The sequence below is a fragment of the Aotus nancymaae genome, unplaced genomic scaffold, assembly GCF_030222135.1.
Source record: "Aotus nancymaae isolate 86718 unplaced genomic scaffold, 86718_ANA_hifiasm-v0.15.2.pri h1tg000010l, whole genome shotgun sequence".
NCBI lineage: Eukaryota > Metazoa > Chordata > Mammalia > Primates > Aotidae > Aotus > Aotus nancymaae.
Window position 1 is genome coordinate 13,653,215 of NW_026988421.1, and position 20,891 is coordinate 13,674,105.

A 20,891-nucleotide genomic window follows, 5' to 3' on the forward strand; every position below is an offset into this window, starting at 1 on the left:
TGTATGTGTGTAGGTGTGTGTACATGTGTATGTGTATCTGTATCTGTGTGTATATATGTGTATGTGTATATATACTTATGTATGTGTATGTGTGTTTATGTGGGGGTGTATGTGTGTGTTATGTGTATGAGTGTGTGTGTGTGTGTGCATGCATATTCATGTGCGTATGTGTGTGTGGCATGTGTGTGTGTGTGTGTTTTAGCTAACTCAGTTTCAGTTTCCTGAGCAGGGTCAGATGATCTCTCAGACTCTTGGAGTTCTGGGGCCTTCTGGTCCCCCCTAGTATTCTCCACCTAGGAAATGCCTATAGTCTAAGTGTGTGACCCAGGTGTGGCCAGCAGGAGGCGGGTCAGGCATGCCAGTGTGCTAAGTGGTGAGGGACAAGTGAACCAGACAACAGCAAATCAGGAAAGCACCGACAGGACTCAGGCCTGGGGGCCAGACATTCAGTCACCTGCAACTCTGCCAGGCCTGTAGAATGGCAAGGGAGCTGCCAGGGGACTGGACACCCTCCCCGAAAAGATGTCCAGACAGTGAGGACAAGGGGAGGCAAGGCAGAGGACAGGCAAAGGCCACCTGAGGAGGACTTGGAGTACAGCACTGGGTTCTACCCCCAGCCTCGGCGGCCTTCTACCATCTGTCCTCAACAAAAGCTGTGCTGTGTCACTGTACCACTCGAAGATTACGTTCCTGCCTCTACGAGGGGTGGATGGAGTACTTACTTTTATCACAGTCAATTGGTATATTATAAATAAGAGACAAAGGAATCCCATTCACTCAAAATAGTGACAAGGTTTTTCCTAACATATCATCATTCTTAACATTATAAAAACCCATCTCCTTGCCTATGAAAATTCCTGCAGCATAGGTGGTCATCAACGCCTCAGTCTGCTTTGTCTGTACCAAAACCTCTTAAAAATATGTATGTGAAACCTTTGCACCCCAGCCTCATGAGAAGATGTGCTCACAGGGAGGAGTCCACACAAATGTGCTCTGAGCAAGAGATTCCCTTGTTTGCCCAGCCCAGCCGTGGAACATCAGTTTGCTTCTGTAAATATCAGCTTTTAAAAAATACTGGTTTTCAGGAAGTAAATGACTAGTGTGTAGAAGTGGGTATCTTTACATGGAGAATGGACAGGCTGTATTTAGCTAAGCTGCCTGCAAGCCTCCTTCCAAGATTCTAGAAAATTAGATTGAAGAACTACAGTCTACCAGAGGAAGAAGAAACCTTCCTAGTGGAAAAGGGGTTTTAAATGTAACCACAAGGTTTGTGTGACTTACCAATTGCAAAACCAACTCCAAAGTTCGGAGCTATGAGTCCATAAATGTTTTTTGCAAATGGAATCTGTAAGAGAAAATCATATTACGCTAAAATAACAAGAGATTCAACTTTAAATCATCTCAGAAAGTCTTGAACTTGTGTTTTCTCTGGGCACGCTATGCCTGTTCCCTTCTGAAGAAAACAGGAGGAAGAAGGGTGGGGTTTGTGAAGAACCAGACCCCCCAAATCTTTAAAAGTCGAAGCTTGAAACGAGTTTTATGACCACCATGAAAAACTCGTCACCAGCTTATGTGAAAGATCAGCCTCATCCACACTCAAGTTTTGATAATAACAAGTAGGCTTCATGAGGGATGGATATTGGTCATTGGTAGAAGATATTTTAGTCTAGAAAAACATCTTACTATCGTTTCAGGTTGGTTGTCCTGAAGTGTTTAAGACACCATCAAGCTCAAGATGATGGAGGGGAAAGTTAAACATAAACTGCGTAATAAAACATCTTAAATAATTTCTGACATAAAATGAAAATACACCCCTTGGAAAGTCTTGTCCAGACATTTATTAGATGATAAAAATTAGAATAAAATGAAAGCTGTAATAAAATATCAACAAAGTCAGACATTGATTCTCTGTGATTACTGCCCCAAGCCAAAGTTTTATTCTCAGATTGTTTTCACGTGTTGAACGCCATCTTTTACTCACACATAAAATGCTGACTCCACCAATTATCATTCCTAGAAGAGCACAAAGCCACCTACAGAAGAAAAAGCACCATCAAGTAATGATCATTGGCTTTTTTCCCAGTCCAAATTTTCAGCGGAAATCAAAACAATTACTTGTAACAGCGAAGGCAGAAACAACTTAGAATTTTTTGAAAGAACTACATTATTGTGACAGAATGAGTGCTGTTTCCATATAATCTTACCTCCCCATTTTGTTTGCAAGTATCCCAAAAACATTGGTTCCAATGAGATAAGAGATACTAGCTGGCAAGAAAGCAACGCCTGTAAATGTATGAAAAGGAGACCTTATCAGTGCTGATATCAGTCACATGTTAGAAAAACTAATAACTGTAGACACTGCAATGTTGATTAGAGCAGATTAAATGAAGCCCCGGGGCCCGCGCCCCAGCAGCTAATATCCGGCGCCAGCTGGATCTGGTCTGAACCCACGTGGCTTATCGTCCACACAAAGCTGCTGAGACACTCCAGAAATGAAAGTCCTTTCTCTATCAACTGCTTCATCTGGCCTCCATCTCTGGCTGGTGGTGGGCTTCACACGTGGGCCGATATGAACAGCTCCTGCCTGGGAGCTCAGCACCTGCAACCTTACGTGTGATTTCATCCAACAGAAGTAAGACACAGTCATTGAAAGAATTAGGGAACCATGAGATAAGCAAAAAGAAAAAAGTTAAAATTACCCCAAACCCCATCTATTACTCAGATAAGCACCACGGTTATTTTCCCCTGTAAGTTTATTTACATATATAAATATATTTGTGTTTTGATTTTCAAAAACACGAAGGGCTTATACTCTACCTACTGTTCAACAACCTGCTTGTTTCAGTTAGCTTTATGAACGTCTTTCTATGTCAGAAACATGAATGTCTACCTGGTCATTTTTTGTGGCCAAGTCAGATATGACTGGCATTTTCACATCCAAGTTGTTTTTTGTTTTTTTCTTTTTGAGACAGAGTCTTGCTCTGTTGCCCAGGCTGGAGTGCAGTGGCACAATCTCAGTTCACTGCAACCTCCACCTCCCGGGTTCAAGTGATTCTCCTGCCTCATCCTCCCAAGTAGAGTAGCTGGGACAATAGGCACGCACCGACACGCCAAACTAATTTTTATATTTTTAGTGGAGACTGAGTTTCAACATGTTGGCCAGGCTGGTCTCGACCTCCTGACCTCAGGTGATCCACCCCCCTCAGCCTCCCAAAGTGTTGGGATTACAAGCATGAGCCACCACACCCAGCCTCCTATCCAAGTTTTAATGCTCTACTGTAGAGGGTACCTGCATCTCCTAGGTTCTGATGCACCCAGGGTGATTTCCTGCTGGTGGTGGCAGTAGTGGCCTTGAACATGTCCTCTGCATTGAACAGAAAGGCCTAGCCATATCAGACCCAGCTCGGCTGCCAGGAAATCGTGCACATCAGCGCTATCTGGTCCTCATCCATTATTAGAACTATAGGAAAATCTCTTTATGAGAGACTGCTTTTCAAACTCCTAATGATTTTAGCATTTTTTTCTTGAAATCAGATATATCAGACTTGATTCCAAGCCTTGCCTACACATGGTAAAAGTTACTTTGTTCTCAGAGGGCTGCGTAAGTGAGACACGCAGGTAGGTATCCGATGACCGAGTGCCTGCTGCACTCAAAATGCACAGGGCCTGGAGGTCCTTCTCATCTCGGCAGCTGGCCACATACTCACAGGCAGGTGTGATCTTGTCTCTTTAGGATAAAGCACAAATGTCTCCCATCAAACCCAGAAAAAGGCTGAGTCTTTCGACATAGCAGGGACTTCAAAATAAATGGCTCCATGAGCTAAATCCAAAACCAGATCATTCTAAACATGGGGGTTCTGGGAAACACTAATAAACAGCAATCTCATTTCATTTTCCAGGGAATTATTTCTGTCACACTTAGCAATATGTGGTGAGCAAATAATTGTTCAGTGTAATCTGATTGAGCAAACATTTGCTGACAGCCATGTGCCCAGCACAGCACTGGCCTGCAGCAAAGACAATGACAGTGTGGTTCTCGTCCTGACGCAAGTGTTTTGAAGGAAAGAAGCAGATGACGTTTAAACTGTGACCTGGCCAAGTGAGGAACGTAACAAACACACAGGTGCCATGCTCTGGGGACCTGGAACTGCAGCTGGCCATGCTCCGCAGAGCAGATGGTATTTAAACCTGGCCTCAAAAGCTATGTCGTAGGACTTGCCACCAGCCTAGAGACTGTTAGTCTGGATAATAAGATATCATGACAACCTTTGTCTCAGGATAAAATCCCCAAAGGCCAGGTAGGTATAAACGAATAAAACAAGTAAATTGCAAGAAAAAATAACAGTGCAGATACCATGATAAAAAGCCACTGACATTCAGCCTCAGTGTCAGAGAAAGAAAATGAAAAATGGAGTCAAGAGAGGTCTGTGGCGACCCAGAGGGCCCAGACTCCATCTCAGAAGGCAGACGCCACTCTCTGCGGCCATTCACTCCCCTGGGGGACTGAAGTTCTAGTATTGGAAGATCTTGTTTGTTTTTTTAAGGTGGAGTCTCACTCTGTTGCCCAGGCTGGAGTGCAATGGCACGATCTTGGCTTACTGTGACCTCCACCTCTTGGGCTCAAGTGATCCACCTGCCTCAGCCTCCCAAAGTGCTGGGATTACGGGCACCAGCCAGGTACCCAGCCTTAGCAAGAATTCTTTCTGGGGCTTTGCCTGACTCAATGAGAAAAGTGTTGGCTGGGACTGGCCTGCAACAGTGCCGTGGACCATAGCAGGAACCCTCCCTTTTGGGGGGGCAACGCTCTCTTTCTTGGGAGTACCTAAGGCCTCTTCGCCTATCTCTGCTCACACCAGAAAATTCACCAAAGGGAGAGCTTCTACCACCCCTTGTGCTTTTGGTACAGCCTGGCTTCAGCCACGGCCTTGGCCAGCCAGTGAGGGAGAGGCTGTGGCCATCACAAAGCCTGCGGGGAGCTGAGCTGGCCATCCAGCTCCAGAAGGGATGGTGGAAATGAGTCCTTGGGTTTCCTCCAAGCTCCAGATGACCCTGCCCTGAAGGCCAAGGTCTCAGCTTAGAACCAGAATAGAGGCAATGGTCTGCCCTGTCCTATGGAAGGCTTAGGAGGAGGATGAGTCCTGGCACCCTGGAGCTACAGAAAGCTGGCAGTCCCTCTTGTCTTCTGGTGCAGGCCCATGTCCTTCCCTCTGTCCCACTTTTCATCCCCACAGCTTATTAAAAACAAAGGGGCTGAAGAACCAGAAGACAAGAGTGTGGCTCCGTCCTTGCCTGGGGCCTGTTTGGGTTTCAGCTTCCCTTTGGGGGTTTGTAGGCTTCACCCCAAACTATAAGTCCCTAAGTCTCAAAGTGTCTGGAGAGACCATCTGACCTAGAACTCAGGTATAGGGAAAACACCATGAAATTATTCTTTCTCCACCTACCCAAGCCAGGGCTTCCCCTCAAGTGGCGGATGGGGAATTTGGGGAGCAGGCTGGCAAGGGAGCCATGTGAAAGATGGTTGGGCTGCATATTTAGCTCCCCTAAAAAATGTGGCCAAAATCGATGTCTTCAGCAAGAGCAAGCCTGCGTCACCCATGCAGCTAATAAGATTGTTTTGCTCTGACTTCAAATATCAGAGTCTTTCTCCAGAAACACTGAGGGGAACTGTAAAGGCAGAACAGCCTCCCTTTCACCCTGGACTGGAAGGAGCTCACAGAAGATTCCTAAACACCAGAGGCTAGGCTGCAGGGGCAGCTCCCCACCCTCAGCACTGGGTCACTCACAGTACCCCATCCCCAGGCTCAGGGAGCCATGGGCTGAAAGCCACAGAGACCTAGGGAAGGTAGGATATTTCCCCTTTTGCTGGTGCTGACGCAGGAGGCAGATAGAGAAATCCGATTCTGTTGAAGACAGACATGTCTATCTCTGGGGCAAACGAAAGGAGGAACCTCCGTGGTGGAAACGTGCAGCAAGCTGGTTGAATGAACGTCTGGCGCAGGTGATAAGCCCCACACAGCAATCTGATGAGATCCAGGCAGCCTGCACTCTGCTGTCTGCCCCTGATGGCCCAGGGCTTCTGGCTGACTTTAAAGATTTTATAATGAAACCCTCCAGGCTTTGTCTGAAGAGGTTGAGCACAAAACATCTTAAGTGTCCTGCATGTGGCCGGGACACATTCAAAGAGGATGAGAATTCAGTTAGGTGGCTGGGAGACCCCAGCAAACCTGTAACCACAACACTTTAGGAGGCTGAGGCAGGAGGGCGGCTTGAGCCCAGGAGGTCGAGGCTACAGTGAACTATGATTGCACCACTGCACTCCAGCCTGGGTGATAGGACGAGACCCTGTCTCTAGATAAACAAGAGCTCAAGAGTGCATGCGAAGTCAACACAGCAGCTCAACTCAGCAGTGCACACTTCAACTGGACAGCCCGCGCCTCCTGAAAACACCTAGAGACCCACATTACCTCAAGAACCAGAGGGAAGAAAAGCTGGGAAACAGCCTCTCCAGAGCCAGCACAGGTATAAGCAACAAGGCCGGAGGGTGTCTTCTCATCTGCTGTTCACTAACTTGGTGTCAGATATAAATCCACCCCTCCTGCCGAGTGGTATGCCTTCTTTAGGAGCTCTGAAGGTCTTTGGGCTTCCTCTTTTATCTTGACTGCTAGGATGTTCAGAGCTACATTTCTGCCTAAGAAACATTCCTGTTTAGTTCCAAGAATCCTTCCCTCCTTCACTGAGTATCTCTTCTTAATTCATGCTTGGTTTTGTCTTATGACACAATTCATATGGTTTAAAATTCACCTTTGACAGTACACGGTTCAGTGGTGTTTAGTACATTCAGAGTTGTGCAACCGTCATTACTATCTGATTACAGAACATTGTCACCATCCCACAAAGAAACCTCACACCCCATTAGCAGTTTCTCTCCATCTTCACTCCCTCTCTACCCACCGTTTGGGACTTTTTCAGGTATTGTTTAATGAGGGAGCACAGCAACTCAATGCAGAACCCAAAGACACTGGTACTCAGGCCAGGCCAAGTGCAGGGATGCAGGTGGAACAGGGAAAGTCTAAGCCAGGGGGCAGCTTCTGGCAAGACACTCCCTTCCCCAGGGCTGCATGCCCATGAGAGAATAAGGTCACCTAAGAAGGGTTGGGAACATTGAAAAAGCTGGCTTGTTTCAGAACTGAGAGTCTCCATCTGAAGCTATCCACATGTACCTTAAAAGAACTATAAAAATAACATAAATCTCTAGGAAGGACCATTGATAAACTCTTAAAGAAAAAGGCATGTCGGGGGAGATAGCCTTCCAGATATGCAACCACATTCTAAAGCTACAGTAACTAAACAGGAATGGCAAGTGCATCAATGGGATGAAAGAGAGAATCCAGAGAGACAAGAACTTGTGGTCTGTGAGAAAATGATGAGGATGGGAAGAATCAGATCCACTACTACAGAAATGGTCCTAGGACAACTGGCTGGCCATACAGGGAACAAAATCACTAGGTTCCCATACATGCCTTGGGACAAAACAAATTCCATATAGGTCCATATTTTAATGTAAAAACAAATCAGAAATGTATTAAGGGAAAACATGGGTGATTTAAAAAATAATCTTGGCATGAGGCCTTTCTGAGCTTGACTTGATATGACAATGACATTAAAGGGAAGCCTGCTAAACCTGACTAGTGGCATTTTAAATATTTGAGTGGCTTAAAAAAATCCATTCAAGAAAAATCCATAAAGTCAAAAGACATAGAACAATGTGAGGGCAATATCTGTAAAACATGTGGTAATAGATTATTATCTAAATACACAAGGAACACATAAAATCAATAAGAAAGGACAATTACTTCATAGAAAAATGGGCAAAGTATATTCATAAGAAATTCACAGTAAAAGAAATACACATGGCTAATACACATATGAAAACATGGTCAATTTCACTCACAAAGAATTTGTGGCTGGGCATGGTGGCTCACACCTGTAATCGCAACAATTTGAGAGGCCAAAGCAGGTGGATCACTTGAGGTCAGAAGTTCGAGACCAGCCTGGCCAACATGGCAAAACCCCATCTCTACTAAAAATAAAAAAGTTAGCTGGATGTGGTGGCACACACCTATAGTCCTAGCTACTGGAGAGGCTGAAGCCACGAGAATTGCTTGAACCCAGGAGGCAGAGGTTGCAGTGAGCCGAGATAGCACCACTGTACTCAAGCCTAGGTGACAAAGTGAGACTCTGTCTCAAAAAAAAAAAATTTGTAAAAATAAATAAAAATGAGACCCCCTGTCTGTCTCAGTCAAGAGAGAAAGACTGAAAGACTGCTATTACCCATCTTAGTGCAAGAACTACCAAATAGTCAAATGCCTGTTTTTTGTTTGTTTGTTTGTTTTGAGATGAAATTTCACTCTTGTTGCCCAGGCTGGAGTGCAATGGTGCAATCTCAGCTCACTACAACCTCCACCTCCTGGGTTCAAGTGATTCTCCTGCCTCCCCTTCCACGTAGCTTGGATTACAGGTGCCCCGCCTCCCAATGCCCAGCTAATTTTTTTGTATTTTTAGTAAAGATGGAGTTTCACCATGTTGGTCAGCCAGGTCTCAAAATTCTGACTCAGGTGATCCACCTGCATCAGCCTCCCAAAGTGCTGGGATTACAGGCGTGAGTCACCACACCTGGCTTGTCTAACTTTTAAGAATGCACCCTATAGATATATTTCCAAACAGGAACAGGAATGCATGTTAGGCATACTCTACAGTATGGTTTCTTTTTTCTCTTTGAGACAGGGTCTCACTCTGTCACCCAAGGCTGGAGTGCAGTGGCATGACCATGGCTCACTGCAGCCTCAACCTTCTGGGCTCAGGCAATACTCCCACCTCAGCCTCCTGAGTAGCTGGGTCTTCAGGTGTGCACCACTACTCCTGGCTAATTTTTTGTTGTTGTTGTTGTTGCATTTTTTTGTTGTTGTTTCTGGGTTTTGTTTTGTTTTTTTGTGGAGAGAGGGTCTCGCCATGTTGCCCAGGCTGGTCTTGAACTCCTGGTCTCAAGAAATCCACCTGCCTCGGCCTCCCAAAGTGCTGGGATTACAGACATAAGCCACCGTGCCCAGCCTGCCATATAGTTTTTAATGGCAACTGGAAATGTTAGGTAAGCAGAAGTTATGCCATTTTAAGCTCAGCTCCATCTTAAAACTAGCAAAGCACATTCCTTGCCAGTCACAACCCATAGACATGAGATGTTTAGAGTTAAGGAAACAGCCTGAAGATACGTACAAGGACACTCTCCTACAACAGCAGAAAGTCCAATGTCCCAATACCCACAACATCTGCTTTCAAGATAACTACAGTTATGCTTTGATGTCCTCACACAATAACACGTCAAGGAGGGTTTTCTTTAAATCAGTGCTGTTATTAACCTTCATGCTGTCTGCTCACCTGCACATAGACACAGCTTACCTTCATCTTTACATAGACAACACTCCTATATAAGAAAACTTAAAGACGGGGCGTTCCTCCATGTGCTTTCTGAGGACACCCTGCTCTAACAGAGTCATTTCTAATAAATTTGCTTCTTCTACTGTATTCTGTGACACGCCTTGAATTCCCTCCTGAATGATTTCCGGAAACTTTCTCTTGGGGTCTGGATCAAGACCCCTTTTCTGGCAACAGAATGAGCCCAAATGCCTAGTAACAGGGACTGACTGAGGATTTCAATAGTTGAATGTTGTTCTATTTTAAACAATAAAACAATATGCCACCATTAAAAAGAATAATGGGCTTCCAGTTAAACAGGGCGATTGAATCTATAGGTTTTTCTTCACTCGCACCTCAATGTCCATTTAAATGCTAGTAAAGGAAAAAAAGAAAATTCTAAACACACAGCCCACCTTCCTCCTGTCCCCATGGCTTCCTAAGGACAGAATGGGAAAGAAGAAGGGACAGTACAAGGAAGCAGCAAGCAGAGGACACCACAGAGAAGGCTGGAACCTTCCACCTGCACATGGTGAGGCCAGCAAGAGGCAAGAGCCATTCTGCTTCACAGCCAGGAAGGAACTGAAGGTTCGGGTGCTGTGAAGGTGGGGCTGAGAGCAGAGGCTGTCAACACGAAAGCAGGCTGAGAGGCTGTGTTAAGAGCAGTGGGACTCCCAGCACTCCAGCCTTCACCCTGGCAGGAGACAGTTTCTCTAGAGAAATTAACTAGAATGGTTCAGGGACCCCAGGCAGCATGGCAACCAGGGGCAACACAAGAGGCTGAAGCTGGACCTGAAAGTCTTCCTAGGAAAATGGTGCAAGGGTGTTATTCCAGTAACAACCACCTCACCAAAAGAACCCAAAACACTCAGGGTATACACAACAGGCTCTTTAAATTTAAGATACGACAGCACCAATTTTAAAGACTCAATAGGCAATTTAAAAGATGAAGAGGAATATATCAATGGAAAAGCAGAAAGACAAGAAATTAGAAGAATTAAAGTAGGGAGTCTAACATTCAGCCAACTGGAGTAAAAGAGCAGAGAAAACAGGAAGATTTCATTAAAGTCATAATACAAAGAGTCTCCCTGGAATTGAAACGTGGGGTTCCCCAAGTGAAAGGGCTGATTAAGCAAGTTTTCAGCCCAGTGGAGGAAAACAGACCCCACTGCGAATCATCATCATGACTTTTATAAAACCTAGAGAAGTAAAGGTCCCTCAGGATCCTACTTTGGGGTGGAATCAGAGTAACACTGGCCTCTCCCACAGCAACCCTGGATGCTAGAAGACAATTGAACAGTGGCCTCAACAATCCCAAGGAAAATGATTTCCAACCAAGAATTATACACGCAGACAAAGTCAACCAAGTGTAGGATAAGGGTAAAATATTTGCAAATATGCAGGACCTCAGAGACCTTCACCTGCCACGTACACACTCTCAGGAAGCTGTGGGAGGCTGTGCTCTATCATAATGAGGAAGTCAGTCCAGGGCAAGGAATACGGGAAACAGAAGAGAGGCACAGAAGATGCTGGGATGAGGGAGAAAGAAAGTCTAGACCAAAGACCTAGGACAGAAGTCCACAAATGAGCAAATACACAGAAAGGTCGGGTTTGCCAACACTTGCCTGCACTGGGAGGACTTTTCATCTTTTCCAGAAACTTTGGCAGATATATTCATAAACACTATATAAAACGTTAAGAAAATGAAAAGACAAGGCAGTGACTAACTCCAGGAAAATTAAATTTGCAAAAAGAAAGGAAATTAATCACAGTACCCTACATAGCTCAGTCAGCTGCGAACAATATTCACATAGTCACAATAATGTCAGTGCTGAATGCCAGTCTAACAAAAAGCTATGATGCAATTATTTGGGGAAGACAGAAGGTGAGAAAATGTGTGAGCTGGTTGTTTGATATTTTCATATGGCACCGCAACGGCATTAAATAATCCCCATCTACTGTATTAGGAAGCTGGTGGACAATGTCAGAAATTGGAAAACTTTTAAAATGGGGTTGTAACTAGCCAGGTGTGGTGGCACATGCCTGTAATCCCAGCTACTCAGGAGGCTGAGGCAAGAGAATCACTTGAACCCAGGAGGCAGAGGTTGCAGTGAGCCAAGATCGTGCCACTGCACTCTAGCCTGAGTGACAGAGTGAGACTGGTTCAAAAAAAAAAAAAAATGCAGGGGGTATACACATATTATTAAGAGACATAAGGGTATTAGCAGAAGAAAGAACCAGAAGAGTTGAAGATGATAGAATCTGAAGGGCTTTGGATATGAGGAGGCATGGGGAAAAGACAGCTGATTTTCCTTATAATTCTTTTATCTTTGACTTAACAATTATGTACATGTGTAACTTTGATAAAAATAAAATTTAATTATTTTAAAAAGTTAATCTACATGTTCTGACATGGAAACACGGCCACAAAATTGCATGAAGGAAAAACAAGAGGTCACACAGTGAATTAAATGGCAAAATTCCACTTGGTTGGATTTTTAGGCATTTTATATATACAATAGGGTGGTAAATACAGGACCATCTAGAAAAAGACATAGAACTGTTAACAATGACTATCACAGGGGATGGGATGGCTAGGGGGGAAGATGAGCATGAAATTTAAAAATTTTGTACTTCCTAAATCAGCAGACTTTCATTTTTTATAAGCATGTATTACTTCTTTTTAAGAATTCATGCTTTTAACAATGACTTTGTTGTTAGTCTCTTTCATGTAAATTTTATGGCTGTCCAGTTAGTCCAGTTCAGAAACTGGGGAAGATGCTGACTGCATTTTTCCTCTCATTTCTGCCCAGATCTGATGTGTCTGAGTTCTGCACCCCTCAAAGATGATGGATAAACCAGAGAACAGAGCCCAAGGCTGCCCTAAGCAATGACCCATTAAGAGTTAAACAGAAGCCATCACATGATAATCCCGTAAGGGCAACTCAGCAGGAATGCCCTGGGGACAAACACTCTTGAATCAGAAGAGCCCACCCTAGTCCTTACCCAGCTGCCACTTTCGGGAACACATGGTCTCCATCATCCAGATGGGCAGCGCTGGCTCCAGCATGGCGATGCCCATGTTTGCAAAGCATATGGAGCCTGTAAGGGAAGAAAGGACTTAGTGGCTTCTGCCTCCTCTGTCATTTCTGGGCACAGTTAGACTCCATGTACCTGCAGCTCAGATAACCGGAACTTCTACTTCCATTAAGTAAAGGATAAATAGCATATCAAGGGGACAGCAAAGGCTGTTTATCACCATCATCATCATCATCATCGTCGTCCTTATTTTAAACAACTAGAATCCCAGAGACAAAGTTTGGACTGGAAGCAGCCCTAGAGATCCTTTGGTTTAACCTACCCAATCAAGCTTTTATCAATGAAGAAAGGAAGCCCAATTTATTAATGAAGTAGCTTGCTTGGGGCCACGCAACAGCCAGGCCACTTCCGGACCACACACAGTCTCGGGGCAACCCAAGGATCTCGCATCTGTGTGTTACTGTGCAATAATCATGGGCATTTCTAATGATACCCTGAAATGCCAGAAAATTCAAACAAGATCACGGTGCATTCAGTACAGGCATGCCGTGGGGGGATGTTTTAAAAATCATCTGTGCATATCGGGCATCTATGCAAATATCCATGATCACTCTGTTAACCAGAACCCTTTGTAAATATAGAACTATCCGGAAAAAGACCCACGGGACTGTTCTCCATCATTCTGGGAACTTCCTGTGTTGTGCCTCTTGGAACCTCTAATTTGCTACAACAAATTCAAAGAATATTGTGCAACAGTGATGAAAGTGCACACTTAAGGAAGAAAGATCTGTTCATTTGACGTGACATTTCAAGGTAGAGCATATTGATGGCAGGACTCCCCTCACCCACTTGGCTCCAACTCCCTTCCACAGTCAAGACTGCCTGGAAGTGTGGATGACAGTCTGGCAGTGCTGGGTAGCATCTTTGTGTCTCCTGTGAGCAGAGACTAGACTGAGTTTCCAGGGAAGCCCAAGACAGGACAGGCCCAGGCTGCACAGCCCTGTCCAGACATGCCCAAGTCTCAGGGAGTCACATTTCTAGAGCATCCATCCCTCATAATACCTCCTTGTCCCCACCTCAGATGCCAGGGTTCCAGAGGCATCTCAGCTCTGGGATGCCCCCTACATCTTGCAGAGTTCCCACTGCATGAAGAAGTCACCATGCCAGCTCCATATCTCTGGCCAACAAGCATGATAGACAGGGTCTCGGCCAGGGTTACGTACCTGCTAACCTAACCAAATCCAGGAGCAGAAGGGTTAAATAAAACCAGCCTGGGGGTTGACAAAGGCTGAACCTAACTACTGGTGCCAGTTATCTCAGGCACCCTCCAGCCTACCTGTGTTAGGGAGCTCTGCTTAGACACATCTAACCCTAACTGGATCCAATGCTACAGGGCAGGCCGCCCCAGAGACCAGCACACCAGCACACGGCCAGACCTTCTCCTGGCCTGACCCCAAGGGCCTGTTTACCTCAGTACTCAGGCCTAGCAGCACCTACACAAGGCTGGTGCCTGGTTAGGCAGCCCAGGACCTAGCAGGGCAGGCAACCTTCTGCCACTGGGACAGTCTTGGGGGACAGTCCCTTGGATAGATGCAGACCATTATCCTTCCCAAGAGCCACAAAACCCCAGCGCTTTCTTTTAACCCCTCTAGGCCAAGAACCCAAAAGCATGCCTTTTAGCCAAGGGGTGTTTGAGTGGCCTCCCTGCTGCTCAGCAGGGATGCTCTCTGTAAGAAGGGAGCCCCTGTGGGGCTCTGCTGTCCTTTCTATTCATACATGCCAAGGTGAGTCAGACTGCCCCACCTGAGACCCTTGCCGTGAGGCCAAGGACTCCTTCCGGAAAAGTTCAAGGCCAAACAACGATGGCCTTCGACGCAAACACAGTGAGCAAGCTTGGCTCCAAACAAACCTCTGCAGCCTGGCATCCCTGGGACCCAGGCAGCTCTGCAGAGCCCAGCATGCGCCATCTCGATTTTCCCCAAATGAGAAACAAAAGGGGCCTTGGCTGAGTGTCAGAAAGCAAGTGTGGAAGAAAACCATTTCCTTTGACTCGTAGCCTCTTTGCTGCTAGAAAACGCAATCAGCCCTGGCCATCCACCCCCGCCTCCAGCCTGCGGCCATCACCTCGCATTCGCCTGACGGAGAAGACCCCCGGAGCCCCACCTGCAGCAATGAGGATGTACGGGTCCTTCAGCAGCGTTGTTAGGGGTGTCCCCTTCTGACTCTGTCAAGAAAAACACGGGTCAGAAGCATCCCCATGCCCCCTTCCCTGGGGCCCTCATTCCTGGCTGCTTACCTCTGGCTGCACCCGGGACGGCTGGAGCACAAAGAGCTGAATAGCTAAAAAATAAAAATAAAAAAAGCAAGCCCTTCCTCAGAAAGCAGGTGTGGCCCAAGCACGTACCGGCACGGATGCCAAGGTCACGGCAAGGCGCCCACGTGGACTCACTCACCTCCATCCAAGAGCACCAAGGCAGCCAGCAGCAGGAATGGAGCCGTCTTCCCCACAAACTCGTAGAGCACACTCCCGAAGGGGGGGCCCACTGCAGGGAGAGAAAGAGGGGGCGCCACCCCTGGGACACGTGCCCTTTCCCCATACTAGAACCATCCATTTGACTCTTGTGTTTCTCTCTCTACTTTGTTCCAATAAAGATTTGGGGTGGCTGCCCTATTGTTCTATTCAGTTAAGAGTTCAGTTGCCTTGGCAACTTCCTCCGAGTGGTTTTTCACCTAAGAAATGGGCAAGAGTCTACGAAGGTCACCTTGAAAGCAAAGGCCCAAGAGAAACAAGATCCAGACCCGGGGCTGTGCGGCTTCCACCGCACAGGAAAATGTGTAAACGGGGACTTCGCTCCTTGTACACCAGCACGGGCAAGGCTGCAAGCTCCCAGAAGCAGGCCGGGAATGCGAGAGAGGAAGGGAAAGGGTCTGAATCCCTCTCAGGGAAGATGTTTGTCCCCTGGTCTGGGAAGTCAGCCAGGGCAGGTGGGAGAGGCAGACACAGAAGACAAGTTTCCCCCATCACAGCTCATCGAATGTTCCCAAGGAAAGCGTCGGGCAGATCATCCTGTTCAACTTTTGGTTTTTCACCTGGGCCCAGGGAGGTTTGGGGCAGAGGCAGAGGAGGTCCTGATCCCCTCCACCCCCAGCTCAGAGCTCTTCCTACCATTTTTTCAGTCTCCATGAAAGCAGGAAAGGAGGAAATATAAAGGGATTTCTCAATCAGTGCAAACTTCGCCAGGGTCACTTCGTGAGGATTGCCGCTGTCCAGCACCAGGCAGTCCTCTCCTGCCAGTTCACCTACACAGAGGCCTTCCTTACCCACCTAAGACCCCCATGGCCAGGCCTCCCAAGGCGATTCCCATGACGTTGCCTCTCTCTTCATCATCTGTGTAGACACTGGCAAGCATGCCCATCCCTGCACAGGGAAAGAAATAGTCAACAGGCCAGCTTCGGGGAACAGCAAAAGAATAATGCATGACTCGCCTTCCCTCTCCAGCCAGCCTTGTGATCGTCCCAAACCTGTCAGGTTAACTAAAATGTAAGTCCAAGCAGAACCCACAAGGAAAGCGAGCACCTTCTCCAGGAATCCCCAGCACCCCAACCACCACCAATACCTGGATTCCCTGAATGAGTCCAGCTCACTCTGCAAGGGGCCCCTTGATGAACTCACTCAGGCATTCCACACCTACCAGCCACAGAGGAGCAGGATGAGCCGATCCCCTGCAGTGACCTGGCAACCAGCAGGAGGGCATAGCTGCTGGAGAAGGCGAACACTGCAGAGAGAGGGGTCCAAGACTGCACATCAGCGCTGCTGGGAAGCAACCATCCCAAACAGGGACATTTCGGAAGCCCTCCCTCAACCTGGCAGAGAATTTCCGCATCAGCCATCTTGTGCTTTTGTTCCGTGAAAACGTCTATCAATTCCTGTCTGCAACTGTTGCCAATACACAAACCTCCCAGGTTGGATTCTTTTTTTGTGAGACAGAGTCTTGCTCTGTCACCTAGGCTGGAGTGCAGTGGCGTGATCTCGGCTCACTGCAACCTCTGTCTTTGGGTTCAAGCAATTCTCATGCCTCCGCCGCCCCAGTAGCTAGGACTACAGGTGCCTGCCATCACACCTGGCTAATTTTTGTATTTTTAGTAGAAACAAGATTTCACCATGTTGGTGGGCTAATCTCAAACTCCTGACCTCAAGTGATCTGCCCACTTTGACCTCCCAAGTTGCTAGGATTACAGGCATGAGCCATCGTGCCTGGCCCCCAGGTTGTATTCTTAATTCCCGGCTCATGGGCATCCATGGCCACCCTGATGAGACTGACACTGAGAAGGCAGGCACCAGATACTTACTAATTGTTGAGACAAACATGATGCAGAATCCCGCAAATATGGGAATTGGATAGCCAATTCTGCAAAACACAAACATGAGACAAATCTGGTGACTGCAGGCTATTTTTTTAAGGCTTTATGTCGATTTCTCCTGGCTACCCTTTGGGATCAGACAGATAAGCGTTTGGCGGACTTTTCTGAGAATTCATATACTCGGTGCTTCCTATGTGACCTTTTTGTGTTTGACTGTCTTGGAACGTGAATACATTTAAGGACTGCCACTGTGAACAGAAATTTCTCTGGAATAAATGTTAGCACAATATTGGCAAGTAACCCAGAACACATCTAAAATACACAGCCTCTGTTTCCGTCCTTTTAAAAAAATGATTCCTTTAATTATAGTCTTTGCTAGAGCTCTCCCAAAGGAGCCACTGCAATCAAATGATTCGGGTAAAAGACCATCAGGTGATTCAACTGGCAGACTGTACTATGTCTGAGAGGCATTAGGAAGCAAGATGTTAAGATCTGCCTTCCTGCTGACCCCATGAGGCCAACCTAGAAAGACAAAGTCTCATTTTCTGTGCAAAATCTCAAAATCCAAATTGCTCCATGAGACCACTGCTCACCTAGGGCTCTGGCGCCAGGTCACCAGGGCTGGGGAAAAGACCCTGGCATTCCCCTATGCCATGTCTGGCTGGACACGTGGCCCTGCCACTTAATCCAGGGAGGCCTCCTCTCAGCCCTATGGAGAGACCACCACCCACCTCCCAGGACTGGAGTAAGGGAAGAGATGTAGATGTTGAACTGTTAACCAGAGTGCCTACAGCATAGAAGGTGCCTAAGAAATGTCATCTCCCCCTTCATTCTCTTCCTTCTTTATTCTCCGTTTCTGCTGGATCAAGCAGACAGCTGGGTCCCGGCTCTGTGGGTGGGGTGTGAGGATACAGGCAGCTTCCAGCCCTTCTGCCTTAAGAGGGAGCCAACACTGGCTGAGCTCTTGCCCAATTGCAGGTTTGCTCTAACCCAGAAGAGCCTGAAACATCTTTAAGTCTCTTCTTTCTCTAGCTGTGGACCCTCAGGAACCCAGAGAGGAATCAAATGAATCCGGGAAGTCAGAAGGGCCAAGCTCCAGGAACAACGTGGAAGGGTTCTTCTCTTCCAGGATTTAATCGAAAAATTGTAATCAGCCAGGCATAATGGCTCATGCCTGTAATCCTAGCACTTTGGAAGGCCAAGGCAGGCAGATCACCTGAGCTCAGGAGTTTGAGACTAGCCTGGGCAACATGGCAAAACCCTGTCTCTACTGAAAAGAAACTACCACCAAAAAAAATGAGCTGGGTGGGCTGGTGCACACCTATAATCCCAACTACCTGGGAAGCTGAGGCACGAGAATTGCTTGAACCTAGGAGGCGGAAGTAGCAGTGAGCTGAGATTGAGCCACTGCACTCTAGCCTGGGTGACAGTCTCAAAAAAAAAAAATCATAATCATAGCGTTTTCATTTAAAGTTTACACTCAGTTCTCCAAGCATTTGCACCCACCAGCTCATGATTTGCTAAGGGCTCCATTTCACCTCCCTGTGTTACAGATGAGGAAACTGGGACACGATAGCTATCATTACTTGTCAGATGTCATCAGACTAATTTCGCTTGGGCCATTCCCTGCAGCCTAGGACTTTTCCTTGTAAACTTTACCACCTCCTCCCATACCCAAACAGTATATGAAGCTTTAAATAGAATCTTTCCCAAAGTTCTCTTCACCATACTAATATTTATTTTTTAACTGCTTCACCTGTATCCAGAAACCAAATACCAAAAATACGAAGAGTAATTCACAAGCATGACAGACTCCCGGGCACTCAGTCCCCTCCCGCAAACCATACACAGCTTCCCCTTACTGTGAACTGAAGTGAGCTTGTAATTCACAAAGTGGGGCTCCAAGCAAATGGGTAAACCAAGGAAGATACCAGGATTCTGACCTGCAGTTCAGATGGCCATCAGGTGGTAGCTTCTCCTGTCTCAGCCTGCCCAGAGCTCTGTGCCCCTTATTCATGTGGACAAGAGAAACCCAACACCAGGGGCTCACACGGCACTGCAGGATACTGAATCGGGAAATGTCCAGGAGGCTCAGAGAGAACTCCCAGGCAGTTTATTTTCAGCAACTACAGTTTGTCCCGTGATAGAACGGACATATGGCAGTCTTCCCGGCTGTCCTGGAATAAACACAGGCTTCTCTCTCCATTCAACATATATTTGGAAAATGTAGTAGTTGAAGTATTAATACACATCAAAACTGTTGGAATTATGGGCTTCATGCTTCTGTCACCAGTTCTTCATTTTGGCTATTTATCAGGCTCTAAAATGGAAGCCTTCGGGTTATAGGGACATCCCTGAAGCCAAATAAGACATCTGTGGCCCCTTCCCAGACTGCAGGCAGAAGCACCGGGTGGTTTCAGGACAAAACTCAATAAAATGTGACAACCCGTTTGTGGCCACCAGGCCACACCGTGCCCACTGTGCAGTCCGGTCAGTAATGCAGGTAACCCATCAGGGCACAGCGGGGGTAGGCTGGAAGCCACTGAGGCCCCTCCCTACCTGAAGACTCAGACATTCCCATGACTGTAAGCAGGGAACCAGCATGCTGGGCGGCCTGAGGTTCTAAGGGAGGGTAGCTGGTTATATCCATTTTTCAGATGGTCAACACCAAGCCTCAGGGAGGTGAATTACTTGCCCCAAATCCAAGGCTACAGGCATACCTTGAGTGTGTCAACCTGTGCTAGGCCCTCCTGATGTGCACCTGAGTGGGGACACTGGTCACAGGAGCATGTGGGATGGAAGGTGGGCAGTTTCACTGAAAACCCCAGGGTTTGTGCCCACAGATGGTTCTTTTCACCATCTGAGGTGCTGTGTTTTCTTTAGAGGCACTGTAGCTACCGTTTTTCATTTTAATTTTCTTTGGAATTTTAACAATGCATGTATGGAGTAAAGGAATAGCAAAGCTAGAAGGAAACTCAAAGGCTAGCCAGTCCAAATCTTCATCTTAGATGAGAAAGCTGAGGTTCAGAAACGGAGTAGCTTACCCCATGGCTGCAGAGCAAGCCGATGGCTTCAGATACAACCAGGCTCATGTTGCCGCCTTCTAGGCACTGGACACGCCTGTGCCTGAACTTTCAACAGAAGCCAAGCCACTGCAGGGGCTGCCTGGTGGTAAGCGCTGGGCGTCATTCTTCCCCAGAGCTCAGCCTCAAGGTAAAGAAGACACCATGGGAAGCTCCTGGGTCTCCACCCTCAAACTCTTCTGGTCCCTTGAGCACCTCCATAGAAGCAGGGTCATCCAGTGCCCCTAGTCATTGAGTGGTGGCAGAAGGACCACACCCTTTCTCCTTCCCCACAGTATCTCCTAAACAGACAGAAACTCAACCGACATTAGTCACAATCTGTGTCTGAGTTGGCCCCCTCGTCTCAATTCAGTGCCATCTCAATTAAAGCACTGCTAAGCAGAGCTAGATCCGATTCTGCAAACCTTCAGCCAAATGTCCCATTATCATCCCTATGAGTCATCTTGGCCCACGGTCATCCTCTACAGAGCATCACGAAGCAGTTAATCCAATTTGAGTAAGACTAAAAGTCATATATTTCATGCCTAGAAAGACATGTAAAACAATAAAAGTTATGTTAATTATAGATACTTAGATAGTCAGTGGAGAAACCACTTCTGTCCCTAAATGGCAGCATTAATAATTAGCTTAGCCTTGCCATAGAGACTAATGCAAGCTCTATTCTCAGGATTGCTAAGACCACAGTTGCCTCTACCATGGTAAATGACAAAAAGGACACAGACTACAGAGCCCTGAAGGGTGAAACTCTCACCAGAGGAGAGGAGAAGCAACAGCTCCCCCATGGTGATCCCTACACACTCCTCAAAGGTGTGAAGTGAATGTTAGCAAACGGAATGATATTTTAAATTTGCCTGGATACAGCAGGAAGTTTGTCAATCATTTAGTAAATAGAACAAAATCCTTAGATTTCGCTTGTCAAAATTCTTAGGTCCTGCTTGT

General features: G+C 46.7%; 1 protein-coding gene across 1 annotated transcript in view; it reads right to left on the reverse strand.

The window, feature by feature from the left end:
* The window catches only part of SLC18A2 (solute carrier family 18 member A2), a 39,125-nt gene that overhangs the window by 10,115 nt on the left and 8,119 nt on the right, over nt 1–20,891 (reverse strand). The window contains exons 4-13 of the mRNA XM_012448042.2: nt 16,858–16,916; nt 16,200–16,283; nt 15,833–15,925; nt 14,961–15,050; nt 14,804–14,847; nt 14,671–14,731; nt 12,475–12,570; nt 2,205–2,283; nt 1,982–2,033; nt 1,282–1,345 (exon numbers count right to left, since the gene is read on the reverse strand). Coding sequence (XP_012303465.1) covers nt 1,282–1,345; nt 1,982–2,033; nt 2,205–2,283; nt 12,475–12,570; nt 14,671–14,731; nt 14,804–14,847; nt 14,961–15,050; nt 15,833–15,925; nt 16,200–16,283; nt 16,858–16,916 — 722 coding nt within the window. The remainder of the gene's footprint in view (nt 1–1,281; nt 1,346–1,981; nt 2,034–2,204; nt 2,284–12,474; nt 12,571–14,670; nt 14,732–14,803; nt 14,848–14,960; nt 15,051–15,832; nt 15,926–16,199; nt 16,284–16,857; nt 16,917–20,891) is intronic.